The 16,533-nt window shown below is 38.8% G+C and overlaps 3 protein-coding genes across 6 annotated transcripts in view; 1 reads left to right on the forward strand and 2 right to left on the reverse strand.

Moving 5' to 3' along the window:
• Window positions 1–145: 145 nt before the first annotated feature.
• Window positions 146–5,839, reverse strand: RBM48 (RNA binding motif protein 48). 2 transcript variants are annotated; one of them, XM_017652901.3, is made up of 5 exons: window positions 5,688–5,839; window positions 4,967–5,157; window positions 3,564–3,709; window positions 1,538–2,079; window positions 146–669 (listed from the first exon to the last, which is right to left on the reverse strand). In XM_017652901.3, the coding sequence occupies exons 1-5, from the start codon at window positions 5,796–5,798 to the stop codon at window positions 583–585; spliced, it is 1,077 nt and encodes a 358-aa protein (XP_017508390.3). In that variant the 5' UTR covers window positions 5,799–5,839; the 3' UTR covers window positions 146–582. The 2 variants fall into 2 exon arrangements, with proteins under 2 accessions (XP_017508390.3, XP_073094941.1); XM_073238840.1 differs by lacking the exons at window positions 4,967–5,157; window positions 5,688–5,839 and adding an exon at window positions 2,796–2,835 and having other exon boundaries at window positions 3,564–3,699.
• A 232-nt stretch (window positions 5,840–6,071) lies between these two features.
• Window positions 6,072–16,533, forward strand: part of PEX1 (peroxisomal biogenesis factor 1) — a 47,176-nt gene continuing 36,714 nt past the window's right edge. The window contains exons 1-6 of one of the 3 annotated variants that reach the window (XM_073238839.1): window positions 6,072–6,291; window positions 11,169–11,312; window positions 13,457–13,540; window positions 13,738–13,852; window positions 13,950–14,716; window positions 16,004–16,123. In XM_073238839.1, coding sequence (XP_073094940.1) covers window positions 6,163–6,291; window positions 11,169–11,312; window positions 13,457–13,540; window positions 13,738–13,852; window positions 13,950–14,716; window positions 16,004–16,123 — 1,359 coding nt within the window. In that variant the 5' untranslated portion in view covers window positions 6,072–6,162. The remainder of the gene's footprint in view (window positions 6,292–11,168; window positions 11,313–13,456; window positions 13,541–13,737; window positions 13,853–13,949; window positions 14,717–16,003; window positions 16,124–16,533) is intronic. The other 2 variants (XM_017652913.3, XM_073238838.1) reach the window with 2 other exon arrangements.
• GATAD1 (GATA zinc finger domain containing 1) overlaps window positions 13,013–16,533 on the reverse strand; it is a 67,342-nt gene continuing 63,821 nt past the window's right edge. The window contains exon 8 of the transcript XR_012132312.1: window positions 13,013–13,537. The gene's annotated coding sequence lies outside the window, so the exon portion shown is untranslated. The remainder of the gene's footprint in view (window positions 13,538–16,533) is intronic.

A 16,533-nucleotide genomic window follows, 5' to 3' on the forward strand; every position in this document is an offset into this window, starting at 1 on the left:
CTGGTTGCCTATCTTTATTTGTACTGTAAAGTTTCTATCTTTGCTTCACCTAACTTACATTTAGTTACTGCAATGTGAGGGGTAAGGTTATAAGAACAGCTTCTGTGAATATTAAGCATAGATCAAAATAATATCCTATAGTAAGTAATGTTAACTAATTTTATTTATTTATTGTTAACCAACAACCTTGGATCTTGTGGTAAATGCTATGAGCCAGCCATTTACAACTCTTTTTTGCTTCCTCAACCATCAAAGTTGGAAACCTAAGACACTCACCATTCTAGATTCCTCAGGTGGGAATAGGCATGGGCCCATTTCTAGCCAGTAAGAGTAACCAAAGGCGTTGGGTGGAGCTTCTGGAGAAGTTCTATTTCTTTTTTTAAGTTGCATCCTTGGCTGGCACGTAATTTGTCCATGACAAACTAATTTTAAAAGATGAAACTATACTAGAAAAGTAGCTTGAATGGAATTAAGAAGGAGTGCACTAAATAAATACCAGCCATAAAATCTCTTCAAGAATTAAAATGACAGGCTACAAATACAAAATAGTCTCCTAGAAAATACTGATTTGCTGCTGACAATCTATATCCTTCTTCTTTGTTTTAATGGATAACTTGTGTGTACATCTTCCAGCTTGTCCTCTGGAGGCTTTGGCACAGGTGAAGTTACCTAGTTTAAAAAAAGAGAACCACCAAAACTTATTATTTATAGTACAAGACTAAATAAACTATTAGAAGAAATAGTCTATACATCCAGTAGTTCAATCCTTGTCATCACGTTTGAGGCAGAGTTAATCCAAGTTCAAGGTACATCCTATGATCTAGGCACAAAGCAAAAGTTTTCTGTCTAAACATTGGTAGGAGAACACTTCTAAAGTCAGTTAACAAAAGAAAAACTCTTGAGGGGAGAAAAGTGAATATATACTCTATTTTACCGTTCCTTTAAATATCTGAAATCACTTATTTTATGGATACTTATTTTATGCATAACCCTGGTTATGCATAACTTGAAACTCAGACAATATCTGCTTTATTTACAGACAAGGAGGCTTGAGGGGGAGAGTGGAAAATTTGGAGAAATAAGCAGAAAATGGTACAATCCTCAATTTCTTAAGAAACTTATATTAACTTAGAACTTAAGAGAAATAAACTGTAAATTTTCCTTAACCACAATAATTTTCTTCTTTGGCTATCTGGGGAGATGTAGGGAGCTTTAAAAAAGGGAGGGCCTGAGCTACACACTCACAGGTTGATCTAACTGACTGAAATCACTGCTTTTATATTTCATATCTATAGTAGTATAAAATATGTTCTGTTCATTGTTTAAAGCTAAGATTAATGCTATCAAAGCAAATATGTTTGTTGGTCAAATTCAGTAAATTCAACAGAGACTTTCAAGAGAACACATAAAAAACTAAAAATGAAATAAAAAATTAATGACAATGACTATAGCTCCCACAAACAATTCTCCATTTAGTTATTTCTTAGTCCTGTAGCCAAATTGTCTTGTAAAACAGCTGTCTTAGGAATGATCGTACCTCTTTCAGTTTGTTCCGAATTAAATTCGCTGTTGTATTCAATGAGTCATCATGCATATCTGCTTTAGAGATGTCTGGTAACAGAGGGCCAATCAGAACCCCACTGCTACTTGTGGTTTCAGGACAAGTTCCAAGTTTCCGATCATCTTCTCTTCTCCTTTTCCGCTCCTGCAGTTGTGTTGTCCTAGGCATGAATCTGTCAACTGCCTCTGAAGGAATAATAGTCTTCTGTACGTGAGGGCAGGCCACTGAGTTTTTAAAAGTTTTCATTGGTATTTTCTGCAAAGAGTCACTGTGGTTATAATGCTGGTTGCTAGCATCCTGAGAGAAGTTTGATCTGTCCACATGCTCCCCTGACGAAGAAGTACATTTTGAGGAGAAATAACATAAAGGCAATTCACAAGAATAGGGAAGACAAGGATCTGAGTTCTTGTCAGATGTGGCTGTACAAAATCCAGATGTCTCTGAATGGAAGTCCTGTCTAAAATCTTCCTTCTCTTTGTTATGCTCTGTCACCGGTTTCTTCTTTGACATGTAATAATCTTTATATTACAATTTAAAAGGTGCGGGAAAGGAAAACAGAAATGGTTCATTTGTTTTCAGCATTCAGAAATGTGTAATTTTAAAAACACTACTTTAAAATGTTAGCATTTTAAAATTTACTGAAAAATTTCTCTCTTGAGCAGGCAATACATTCATGTGTTTAAAAGCTAAAAAGGATAAAAGAATACTAGTGTCAAGCTTCACTCTTCCCTTGCTACCCCCCATATGCCTGGCTTCCACCCCCAAGTAATCACTATTCTTACTTTATCTGTCCAGTGTATCTTACTTTTCCTCCTCCCATTTACCCCTTTTTAACTCCTGTAATACCCATTTCTCTGCACCTCTGCATTATCTACTTAACTGTAGCTCCTAAGAGAGCTTTTCCATTTCATCACATAAAATCTTTTTTTTTTTTACAGCTTTAGAGTATTACACCATATGAATGTATTGTGCTGCTTAGTTTGTGTTTGTTAGTTTTAAATGGAGGCAATATGCTGGGCTCCTATCTTGTAATTTCCTTTGCCACACACACATACAAGTTTTCCTAGAGCTAGTTATTTATGTTAGAGCTAGAGCTAGTTCAATGTCTACAAATGACCACGGACTCTCAATAGTTCTCTTGATAAATTTTCAGGAATGTTTTCCAACAGTCTTCCCACCTTATTTCTCTCTTCACTTCTACTACATACTTCTTCCCAGTCAGCCATAAACTTACCATATTCAATATCTGTATGGACACTAACTTTGTGTTTCACCTAAAGGGTGGAAATTTGGTAATTAGAGCTTCTAGTACTATTTAGATTTCAGACCGCACAAATTATCTTAGTCCAATTCTGACTGCTGTAGTCTTTTAATACATGTTCCAGGTTCCATGACTGTATTCCAGATACTTGGAATTTGTGTCTAGGGAAACTCAGTTGGGCATATGGGGCATTTGTTCAGCTGCTAGTAAAAGTGGACCTTTTCTACTTTTAACAGTTTTAGATTAGCAGCTGGTAACTGGTCTGTATAGTTCTTTCTCACTGCCTTTAGGTTAAGTCTCAATTCCTTAGCATGGAACACAAAGCCCTTCATGATTTACTCGCTGTCCACTTTTCTAATTTCTCACTAAAGCCCCTAAAGTAACACAGACTACCCTGTATTACTCGCAGTTCTTTAAAGTGCACAATGCTCATTTAGTCCCTGGACCTTTAAACATGTTACCTGGCCCACCTTTCCATCTCTTCCTCTCCCCTTCTGGGTAATGTCTATTTATCCTTCAAAACTCAGCCACTCTCTCAACCTAAAGGAAGTCTTCCACTAACCAACAGCTCTCCCTTCCTAGCCCAGATCACTCAGAGTGCTTCTCAGAATCCCATACTTCCAGTATTGAATACTGTGATCATTTGTCTCTCTTCCCACTAGACTGGGAATTCCATGATGACATATATACCTAGCAGAGTGACTCACAAATAGGAGATATTTAGTAATAGGCTTTCCATACCTTTATTTTTAGTAGTTCGTGCTATATAAGACTTCCTCTCTTGTAATTTCTTTCTAGTTTCTTCAATCGTCTCAAATTCTGGAGCATAGCACACATGAAGCAATCCACCAAAGAAACTCTGTTCATCCATTTTTCTTTTGGCTGTCCTAAACAGAATACATGGTAGCAAAATTTATTCATCCAGATTTACTTAGGATGAAAGCTAACTAGTATTCAATGTACTGATCTAAAGAGCAAAATCCAGCTATTGCTGCATATATATAATCCACTGTTTTGGGAACTAAGATGCTCTGCTTGTGGATGGTATTGATCCTGTGAGCCAAGGCATACTCTTAAAGCCTTTCCTTCCCTCTCCCAGTAGTGTTAACAGGTTTCGAGCTAAGTCATCCACATGTATCCACACTCCCTCTAATCAACTCCAGATCCAGCGGTTAGCCTGAGATACATATCTGTGGTCATGAAAGAGTGATTTTTCTGTGTGTTAAATGGCCCTTGAGAGTTAGCTCATACCCAATTTAGTCTTTTTAGTCCAGTGTGTTCCTATAATGGGAATTCATATGTAAGAAATTAATAAAAATACTGTAACTGTAAAATAGTTGTAATTATAAAATAATAGTATTTCAGCAATTGAGGAAATATTGTGTAACAACTAATAAATGAAGACATAAGAGGATGGTATTCATTCAACAAATACATATTAAACATCTATGATTGGCCAGATATTACAACAAACATCCCAGTACTTCTGTGCTCAGGGAAAATGACAAGAAATACTTGACAGGCAGTGTCCTAAGTGCTTCACTTGAATTAACACTTCTCAACAACCCCATGATGAAACTGAGGCCCAGGAGGATTAATAACTTTGCCATGCTCACACCGACTTGTGAACTAGGATTTAAACCCAGAATGCAAACTCCACAACCCACTGTATAGGTGCTGTGGGAAATGCAAAAGCTCTAGAAATGTGCTTCCCCAACCATGAGGAGCTGGCAAGTTGGTTAGGGAAGTAAGATTATGTAAAAGCAACCTTAGAACAATAGATGACCCCAACAATCAAGTGCTTTCATGGTAGGTTATTTGTAGCGCAGAAAAGAAAATACGGTTTTTAATAAGCAGGGAAGGATGTCCAAGGTCATGATGTCAGTAAGCAGTGGAACTGGAAAACTTACTCCAAACTTAATTTTTGATCTACCACACTGTGTGACAAAAAAGTGTTATGCATGGAGATGACATGATGGAAACTGTTTTGCTAAAGCTAACATTTAAGAATACTGGGGGAAAGTAAGAACAATACTGGGCCTTATTAGCTTATTGGATAACTCAGGCATGAATCAGGGAACCTGGAGCCAAAATGAAAGCAATGGGAAAGGAGAAAATGAGACACTGCTTAATTTTCATATTACCTTGCACTTTGTAAATTCATGTATTTAATAAGATAAACTTCGGTGAAGTCTTCTGCTGGGTATTCATCTAGAGCATTGTACTGTTCAATTGCACCATATAGAGCAAATCTCTCAACTAATTCCTTCATTGCTCCCACTGCAGGAACTCCTTGTATTAGTAAGTACTGAGACTCCAAGTTGATTGTATATACCTTAAAGAAACGCAGACACGTTAAATGTTTTCCACAAATGGGCCGTTACAAATCTAGTTTTTTAGAAAAAGCTTTGAAAAACAAATATTCTGTTCAACCTTTTTAAAGAAAGCAGAAAATCAAAGCTATTATCCCTCTCTCTGCATAAAGAATAACTCACCCATAAGTAAGGGCCTCAAACTAAGGCACACACTCTCTATCGACGTGTTTTCCAGAATTTGACTCGGTAGAAGTTACTATAAAAAGTTAAATAGTCACTGAGTGCCTACCAAGTACCAAGCGCTGTTATAAACCCTAAAGGTGCAAGGACTAAAAAAAGCCCTGCTCTAGCGGGTCTGACGTTCTAGGAGTTGACCAAGGGAGTAGTGAGAATCTTTGGTACCAGGATACTAGGCTTCCCCATCCCCATACCCGATGCGTAACGGATGTGTCCGCAACCTTTGAAGCCTTTGCTTACCTAAGCTGGGCATGTGGAACTAGAGCTCACAAAATACTACAAATAATGGCGAATGAAACCAAAATCACTCTACCTTGACAGCGCGAGGCCTTCGCCCCTCCCGATACTTGGCCCTCGAGTCGCATACAGCCCTCTGGACGTGGTGGTCGAATACATTACCAAGCTCCCCTACACCCGACGCCATGCTGCCGGCTGTGGCCCTTGCGAAGACAACATCCGCTTTGCTGCGCTCCCTTTTATCCAATAAGACAGAGGGATGGGTCAAGGCGCACTGGGACTGGCTGGAAAATAGATAGCGTCAGCCATCGTTTCCTGCGAGCGAAGATTCGGCGGACGAGCTGCTGCCCCCTACCGGCGTGGCGGAGAGACCCGGAGAGCGGAAAAGGCTTTCTCGCCCCTTTACCCAGCGGGCGCGCGGCGAAGGCCCCCTCGGCCAGGGGGCGGAGCTTCAGGGGGCGGGGCCCATCGATCAGCTCCGGCTCCGACAGCCCTCAGCCTGTCCCGCCTGCCGGCGAGGGTGGGCGACCGGGCACCCGCGGTTACAGAAGATGTGGAGCTACGATCGTCTGGTGGGTGAGGCGGGTGATGGGGTGGACGTGACTGTGGCCTTCACCAACGTTCGCGACTGCTTCCTCCACTTGCCGCGGCGCCTCGTGGCCCAGCTGCACCTGCTGCAGGTAACGCGGCGGCCCCGGACGGGGCTTCCAGCCCGGACTCGGGCCACCTACTCGGCGGCCTGGGGTCGGACGCGGTGGTTGCTCGCGCCTGTCTCAGCGGCGGTGCACCGGCTGCTTTCCCAGCACCGCAAGCCGTGCACAGGCCAGGTTGAGGGCCGCGGAGGGCAGCGCCGGCCTGGGCAGTCTTCTGCAGCCCAGCACATTCTGCCCCGGCCCTTTAAGTTAACTTGCATAAAGACATTTTACCATAAAGTGGGCTTTCAGACATTGTAATATTCTATCTGTGCCTTCAGAAATACTCCTCACTCCAGATTGGGAAGCTCCTGAGAAATCATTTATTTTTATTATTTTTTTAAGAAATTTTTTTCCTGCCCCGAATTTCCAGGTGCCTGCACTGCTGCCATCCGAGCTTCCGGAGTGGGGGGTGCAGACTTGTTTTGCGAAGTCCTGGTAGGTTAACGGGACAGAGCGCCGTGTCCCAGGAGAGGGCTAAGTTACTGACATGAAGGTCCTCTTTGTCGCCGGCACTCGGCGCACAGCCGAGGTGTGCCAGGATTGTGCAGTGGGATTATGCACGCTTGGATGTACTGGATGTCTTTGGAGGGTTCGGAGCCGTCGGCTCTCCCTCTGGGTCTTGTGGTTTTGGTGGTTTATTGCTCTAACCACTGGCGGAGATACAGCCTTGTTTCCGTAACTAGAGATAGAGGCGCATAGGCTGTGGGTTTGAGTGTACTTACGAGAGCAAAAGGATAGAATATTTGAAATCCTCAAAAATACTCGATGCATGATACCCACCACTGGCTAATCCATGCAGGAAATTATTATTGCGAGTTTGCAATAATTTCAAGTATCCTTTTCATACTGTTTTTCTAGATTATTTTCCTGTCTTTCAATTCACACCAAGTTCAGCATACCCTTCCATTATTTATTTTACCATAAAGTGGACAATCTTTTGGTTCTGACGAGCTAGTCACTATCACCAGTTCCCAGGTAGACCCCGCCCTTTGCTGCCAGTCAGCTTGGATGGAGATTTTCAACATGCCTTTGGATTAGCACTTAATGAGTTTAAAGGAAGACTCATCTAATGAGTTTATAGGAATGCTTCCTTTAACTCTAAAAATTTGGTCCTAAGATGTAGATGCTATGTTACATTCACTATTTAAGAATTTAGAGGTCTTGATCTTTAAGTTTTGAGTGTGCAATTAGGATTTTGGGGTATCTTTTTGACATTTAAATATCTTCAGCCCTAGAACAAATTGCTGTTTCTATCCAGCCTATGTCAGGAGAATAGGCCAACTTTTCTCCCCAGTTATAAAAGTAATATTACATATGTTTTATAGAAACATTAGAAAGTGGAAAAAATTACGAAAAAATAAAAGTTACCCATAATCTCCAAAGCCAAACATACTTAATGTTAACAGTTTGGTTCAAATCTTTCAGTCTTGTTTCTAAACTTTAATTTTTTTTTTACCAGAAATGAAATCCTACACACACACATTTAGTTTTGTACTCTGCTGTTTTCCTGTAGTCTTATGAGCATTTTATTAAAAGGTACACATTTAGTGTTTAATTAGTATTCTATCACATTTGCCATGATTCATTTAATTGTTCGTTAGTGATTTAACATTTATATTGTATTCAATTTTTAGACATTAAAAGTGATACTATAATTATTTTAATAAAAAGTTAAAAACAGAACATCTTTGTTTTTAAAACATTGTTTTCATTTCTGGTTATTTCGGAGAGGTTCCCAGAATTATTGGGTTAGAGGGAATAGATCATTAGTAAAGCAGAAGGTCATGAGTTGGGAGTTAATACGTTGAATTTTTTATTTGCGCTGAAGTATTGAGTACATAGTACAGATAATGTGACGGGAAGAGGGTCAGAACAGTGCTTTTCTGGCCAGTGTTAGACTTACCTTGAGGCTTTTATTAAAAATACAGATGTTCTAGTGCTTCCTTGGACCTACGGAATCAGGATCTTGGGGAGTGGACTTTGGGCATCTGTGATTTAAAAAAGATCTTTTGGTTGCACGATAGAGTCGAACCCCCCAGTGTTCTAGAATCACAGAATGTTGATGATGAAAGGGTCTCTGGGTATCTAGGTCATCTCTCTACTTTTATACATCAGAAAACTGCCGCTCCTGAGCCGGTGCCATTTCCATGCAGTTAATTTGCCCTCTGCCTGTAACTGCATCATCCCCACTAGCCTTCTCACCCAGCGCCTTCCCACTGTCGTAGTCTTAGTCATGCCATTCTTCCCTAAAACATGTTTCCATGTTCCATGCCTTTGAAAACTGAGCATAATCTTACTTCTTCCACATAGCTTTCAAATTCTCTGTTGCTGAATTTTGTCTCCTTTTCAGAACTTTACTACTGTGTTTATGGCACACATCTCACTTGTTATACTCTGTTCTGTGTTTGAAGTATTGTCTTGTTTTGTTTACCCAAGTCCTTATGTCAGGGCTGGGCACCCAGTAAATGCTTTAACTCAGGATTTCTTAATCTTGGCACTCTGGAACTTTCAGGCTGTTCATGTTTGTGGGGGTCGGGAGGGGGTTGTGCTGGCTACTGGAAGATGTTTAGCAGCATCCTAAATGCCAGTAGCACCCTGTGCCCCAGTAGTGACAACCAAAAATGTCTCCTGGGGGACAAAAATCACCCCCAATTGAGAACTACTGGCTTTAAGTCAGTGACTTTGTCTATACTCTGGTCAGGGCTTGCTGTGATTGCTGAAACTGGGGATTCATATCCACACTGAATACAAACAAATGAACCTAAATCACCGTCCAGAAATGGCTGGGCACAGAACAGAACTGTCTTTTCCTTTGTGCTAGCAAGGAAGAATCCAGACGTTGGACCTGGCCAGTCCTAAGGTTTTGCAACCTGTGGTTTCACCTGATATGGACAGCACAGGTTTGGGCAAAAGCAGGTTGTCAGTCACTTGCTGATCAAACTCCCAGAAACCGTTTCTCTCCAGTCTCCATTTCTTCTCTTTACCTGAGTGTCCAGGGACTCGGTTCATGTGAAAAATTTCTGACATAATGATGGACTCAGAACAGTATGTAAAGTTCAGTAAATCCAGCCAAATATACATTAGGACTCTTTGGAGATGCTTACTGCATTTTGACCAAATGAATGGTTGAAGTATTTTTCCTGTTTAACAAAGTTGATTTTCCCTTTTTCCAGCGAATTGGTAGAATTCTGTTTTGCTATTTCAGGGCATATTTCATATTTTCTTATTTAACATGTCTGGTTTAAAAGTTACTTAGGGGGATTGTTCTTGATTACATGTCACTGACTCTGAGGAACCTGTGGAAAGCCCCTGGGAGCTTGGCTGCCTTTATGCTAGTAGCTTCCGCTCACACAATTACAGCTGACCTAGTAACCTAGGGCTTCAACTCCATATCTAGGGCTCCTTCCACTTGATCACACTGTGTTCGGTGGCAAATTTTGTCAGCCAGAGAGCGTTGGACTATCACATGAAGAATGGTGAGAAAAATTACACAACTAAGTAATACATGATGACTTTATTCTATACAAAGTTTTAATAACATAGTTAAAATGCAGTATACCTTAGAAATGGCTCTAACATCCTTTGAAATTTGTCCTATTTAAAGGAACACAATAAGCAGCCTACAGCCAGTTTTCAGGTAGTAAAATTTGATGTAAATCAATTCATTTGTATGTATATTTAGTGAATTTATTTTTATAGAAATCAATGAACTTAATACTAAAACTTCCCAAGGTGGTCTTGATGACTATTATTGGAATCCTTACTTTTTATTTAAAAATGGTATATGTGTAAAAAAAACAAAAAAAATGATACATACATGAAAATGCTTACGATATGGTACTAAATGGGGCAAAAGAAAACCAAGTCCTGACCGTAATACACAACTATGTAAAAATTAACTTGTGCATAGAAAAAGGATTAGCTGGAAGCAGACAGAATTGTTCATGTTGTTGTCTTTTTGTGGAGGGAATATCGGTAAGTCCTTTTTCTCCTTCCAAGTATTTATATTTCCCAAGGTTTCCATAATGAGTTAATAATTCTTTAATTACTGAGAACATTGTTTTTTAGTCCTTAGCCACACACAAACTTGCATATTTTTACATAATTGCTCTGAATGAGAATAAATTTTAAATTTTGTTTTTTTCAATGTATGTTTCCATAGTTCTAGAACTTTAAACATTATTATTAAAGAAGCTGCATAATATGAAAATTTCTGGAAGTGTACATAGTAAAGTATTGGCAGTAATTACCTCCGGGAACAGGGACCAGAGTCTTCATGTTTTATGCTTTTGTCCTTTTTTTCTTCCAATATGTGTAGTCATTACTCTTCTAATAAATACTATACATTTTTAATGCTCATGTTTCTATTTATTGACTCACATTTTACTAAAATAGCAAATTTATATCTTATTTAACAATTTCCCCATTGATAGAGATTTGAAACAGTTCTAAATTTTCATTGTTATAGAAAATGCTGCAGAGGTATCTTCTGGTGTAGTTTTTTCCTTCTTTGAATCATTAATCAGAATAAATAAATACATAAATGGCTCAAAGGCTATTGTAAGTTCATTCACTCTGTTGTCATTTGAGTTCTGGAATGGTTGAATCAATTTATAATGCCTTCATAAGAATATAAGGCTATTAGTTTCACCAATTGCATCACCATGCTGGGTAATGAATATGATTATAGTTTTCATTGCTATGACTGCTGTGGATAGCAAACAGCTATCAACTATTTATAGCACTCCTTGTGTGTGTAGATTGCAACAATAGTTTATCTTTTATATGAATCCAGAAGAGCATGTAAAAAGTTTCTAACCAACCCTCCTCCCACCCCCATTTTTTATCTCTTGAATAAATAGAATCAAGCTATAGAAGTAGCCTGGGGTCACCAGCCTGCATTCTTAAGCTGGGTGGAAGGCAGGCATTTTAGTGATCAAGGTGAAAATGTGGCTGAAATTAACCGACAAGTTGGTCAGAAACTTGGACTCTCAGATGGGGAACAGGTAAGCACAGCATATGATGACAGTGACTTTCTTCTAATGTCACATAACATAGTATAGCAATAGACATAAAATGAAGAGTTCAGATTTATCTTTTAAGGAGGTGAGATGATCGCTCATTTGTATGCTGCTGTAACTAGTCCATGATATTCAAGTTGACAGTGTACGGTGTGAAGTCATCTTGTAATGCCTCCTAGTTGATTTAGTGTTCTCTTACTTCTTACTCACTTTCCAGGTTTCTGAATTTTGGTTTTGTACAATTACTTTGGTTTTATGAATTATTGAGTTTTATTTACTGTTACTCAAGTTCATTTCATTTGTTTCTGATAAATTTTTTAACCTTCCAGAAATCATGCCTGATTTTAAAAAATCTGTCCTATGTAGGAGGGTTATTATTTTTCCAGTTTTGTCTTGTCTATGAATTTAATTGTGCTTTAAATGTAAATCCCAAAGTTTAAGGACTCATATCTATGTTTTCACTTTATTATATTCACCAATTTATTCCTTTTTAAATATTTTAAGCTACAGAAGTAATACATACTTATTACAAATATTTTGCAATTAAAATATTTTTTTCTTTCTCTAACCCCAACCTCAGAATGAATATGTACTGTATGTTGAGATCTCACTAGACCTTTGGGATTTGAACAGTGAGATAATATATATTTTTTCTGCAAGCTTGTCCCTCACAAACTATCAGAAATACCTTTCTACATACTGCAAACAATATTAATCAAACATCTCTCTGTGCACATGAAATGAAATATTAAAAATTGAATTGCTAAATTGAGGGGTATGCACATTTAAAAATTTGATAGATGGGGTTAACTTGCTTTCTATTACCAGTTTTCTATGACAGTGTATAAGAGTGGTACCTCTTTTTAGCTTGTTTGGTATATGGACTGATTTTGTCCATGCATGTGTTTTATCATGGGAACACACTGATGAGAAATTCAGAAGCCTACCACTGGTCCTTTGTTTAACCTAAATTTTTGCTAAACTCTTAAAACTTTAGCACCAGAGTGACCTTCGAAATCACGAATTTTGGTGCCTTGCACTTTACAAACCTAGGGAGGTGGAATATTGTGCCTAGGATTGCATAACAAGTTGAAGTTCTATACCCTTAGAGTTTGTGGCACTTCCCGTGAGAAACATCAGCTCTGTTGTCGATGTCTTCAAGCCTACTTGTTTTTAATTCCCATTTCTTCAAAGTGAACTTTGACCCGATTTTCTGCAGCTCCTCAAACCCTAAAGCACAGTCTCCCAAAGAATCATCTCTGGGAACAGAAAGTAACTGGCTCGCCCAGGACTCCAGCTTCGTGGTGGGCAGGAGCTGTTTTGTGCTTTCTCAGAATCACCCCTTTCAAATAGGGTATATGGGGAGGTACTAAAGGGAAATTCATTAAGGGCGAAGCACTTGGGGAAATTCTGCTCCAGTCCACAAAAGCAGAGATGGAAGGGTTGGTACCTGGGGCATTTAATACTCGATGGTTTTGGATTTTACTCCTCTAATCCCCAGAAATGCTTTAAAAAGGGGAAATAAATAATGATGGTGGATTCCAGCTTCTTGAAACACTAGCATTTTATATGTAATTCTGTAGACTGGAATGAGCGGATATTTGTTTTAACTGAATGATTATACTTCTAAATAATTCTAAGTAATTGACTCTGTTCTCTATCTCAGTGTATTTTTTACTTTTCTAGAAGTAGCATGGCTTGAAGTTAGTTATAAAACTAACAGCTGTAAAACATCTGGAGATAATAGAGCATGTACATGCTAGATCCAGCCATGACCTAATGACATTTTTTCTTCCTATATTTTTAAAATTACATTTCTTTTGTTAATGGTTATCTTTATTTTTTTTAAATGTTTTATGCTAGGATGTATTTTCCTTTATTCTATAATTGTTGTGAAACAGTTTTTTCTAAAATGTTGAGTATATCAAGGCCTAGCTAACAATAAGTACTTAGTAAATATTTGTCAAATGAAGGGTTTACACAGTGCACAGTGCATGTGCCTGCACACGGATACACATACACACACACACACACACACATACAATTACTTACCTAAAGAGAAAACTATTTATTTTCTAGGTATATAGAAAAGTTTTTCAAAGTAGTTTTACATTTTAAATTTTTTCCAGGTGTTTCTCAAGCCGTGTTCCCATGTGGTGTCTTGTCAACAAGTTGAGGTGGAACCCCTCTCAGCAGATGACTGGGAGATACTGGTAAAGAAAACAAAATGAGAACTAGTCCAGTTTAAGGTTAAGCTACTCAAGAATATCAGTGTCTTTAGATTTCTCTTTCCTAAGCTTCATTACATATTCTGAGTTGGTTTGAGTTATAAGAATGAATTGAGATTTCCTGACTAGATGTGGAATGGACAAAATATAAAGTGAATTGATTATTTGTTTGTTGATTCTAGGAGCTTCATGTTACTTCCCTTGAAGAGCACCTTCTAGATCAAATTCGAATAGTTTTCCCAAAAGCCATCTTTCCTGTTTGGGTTGATCAGCACACTTACATATTTGTCCAGATTGGTAGGTGCTATTACAGTGATTTCATCCTAATCTGCACCAAGGCACTGAGTCCATAACAAAGGTGAATGTTTACTAATGAGCTTTACTTTCCATATAGTTGCACTGGTACCAACTGCTACTTATGGAAGGCTGGAAACAGACACAAAACTCCTTATTCAGCCAAAGACCCGCCATGCCAAAGAGAACACATTCTCAAAAGCAGACAATACCCGTGGAAAATTTCTGAATTATGGAAGAGACCAAAAAGAATTAACAAAAGACCCTCAAACCAAGCAACTTCAGTCAAGTACTGTGGGAGTCACAGGGTCTAACGCAGCAGATCCAGAGGTGTCACTTGACTCAGCATCACTATCAAGCTTATGGACTATGATAGGAAGCATTTTTTCTTTTGGGTCTGAGAAGAAACAACAGACATTCTGGGGTTCAACTGAAATCAATGCATTCAAAAATATGCAGTCAAAAGTAGTTCCTGTAGACAATATTTTCAGAGTGTGCAAGTCGCAGCCTCCCAGTATATGTAACACATCAGCAACTTCTGTGCTTCACAAACACTGTGCCATTCATGTATTTCCATGGGACCAGGAATATTTTGACATGGAGCCCAGCTTTACTGTGACCTATGGAAACCTAATTAAGCTACTTTCTCCAAAGCAACAGCAAAGTAAAACAAAGCAAAATGCCTTGTCATCTGAAAAAGAGAAGCAGACGTCAGAACCACTAGATCAAAAACAAACTGGCTCAGACCACAGTCAAGAAGCTGGGAAGGGCTGTGTGGTAAAGGTAGTCTGGAATGGACTTGAGGAATTGAAGAATGCCATAAAATACACCAAAAACGTAGAAGCTCTCCATCTGGGGAAAGTCTGGGTTAGTATAAATTTTATTGTTATGGAGGAAACAATTTTATATTGCTTTGAACTTCCCCAAATTAATAATTAGAATAATACTTTATGTATAATTTGAAAACCAGTATAATAAGAAATAGTATCTAAAATCCCTGTGAGGGACACATTTCTGACTGCATGGTGAAGTCCTTCTTTAGGTAAGGATTGTATATTTTCTGGTTAAGTAAACGTGGACAGATGAAAGCTTAGACAGGCACAGGCCCAGAGAGGCTCACATTGCTCACCTGATGTTAGGTAGCTGGGAAGTGGAACTAGGATGCAAACCTAGGCAGCTGGACTCTAGAGTCCACGCTTAGCATGGAGTGCCCTGGAATACCTCGCAAAGTCTTTAATGCCTGCAGAAGATTGGTCCCCAAGTTCTGGAAAGCAAAGGAAGGATCTGTTATGTGTTGGGGGAAATGCCCAGTTGTACGAAGTGATGAGGATGTGAGGTCACCTTCCTGCTGTCTCTGATGGCACCTGGGTGGGAGGTACCCAGAAGCTGCTTGCCCTTCTGGTATTAGCTCTAACTGGTGTGGAACTGGGACAGGATGTAGAGCAACTAGTGTTCCATTTTCTCATCCTGGCCTCCAATATTCAGGCTAAATTTTTATGAATGAGTCACCAGCCCCTTTTATTCTAACTTAGTTTTAAACCATTGTGAAATGAGACTTCGTGGTGGTAAAGGAAGGAAATTGTTAGGGCAGGGGGAAAAAAGCTCTGCACCATTGGCGTATTATTTTTTGTTAGTGTTAAACTCTTAGTTTAAGAGCTCCCACTGCATCTAGACCAGCGTGCCTATCGCTGAACTTGTCATATCTATTTCTGTTAATAGCTCACCATTAGGTGATAATACCCTTTTCTTTCCTTGTAATTGTATGGCCAAGGAACGGGGTAAAGAAGCGCTGGTGGTGACGTCCTGGGGACTATGTAAGATAGAGTGAGAGGCCTGCACTTCCCACCCAAGGAGGCTGCTGTGGCCAGCGAGGAGGGCAGTGCTGACAGCACACCACCCAGTACAAACAGGCTTGACTTCAGAGGCCAGAACTGATTGATCACATCTTAAGAGGATGGAAAAAGAAAGAAATGTAGAGAAAAAATTGAAATGTTGGTGACATAATAATGTCTGGACATCCATCTGGCTATGAATCATGATAGCGTCCATAATTTAACATGAATTCATAGAAGTTAATAACAGTATTTATGCTATGGAATATTTTTTAATCAAGCTTTGAACATACTTATGTTTTTGTTTATTTTTGAATTTCAGATTCCAGATGACCTGAGAAGGAGACTAAATATAGAGATGCATGCAGTAGTCAGAATAACTCCAGTGGAAATTACCCCTAAAATCCCCAGATCTCTAAAATTACAACCTAGAGAAAACTTAGTGAGTTCAAATATATATATGTGTTATATATACGATTGTTTTACATGTGTTGTGAAATATCTAGTTGCTTTTTCTAAGTAATAAAGAATGGTGTATCCTTTTTGCTAGAAAAGCAGTCTTTTTTTTTTTTACTGTAGTGAAATATATTTAAGAAAATGCTGCACTAACCATTTTTAAATGTACACTTCAATGGCATTTTGCATTCATAATGTGCAACTACACCACTATTTCAAAACCTATCACCCCAAACAGAAACTGTACCCATTAAGCAATTAACTCCTTATCCCCTCCCCCTGCAGCTCCTGGTAACCTCAAATCTATTTTTTGTCTGTAAACTTGCTTATTCTAGGTATTTCTTATAAGTGGAATCATATAATATTTGTCCTTTGGGTCTGGCTTATTTCACTTAA

The sequence above is a fragment of the Manis javanica genome, chromosome 6 (genome assembly GCF_040802235.1).
Source record: "Manis javanica isolate MJ-LG chromosome 6, MJ_LKY, whole genome shotgun sequence".
NCBI lineage: Eukaryota > Metazoa > Chordata > Mammalia > Pholidota > Manidae > Manis > Manis javanica.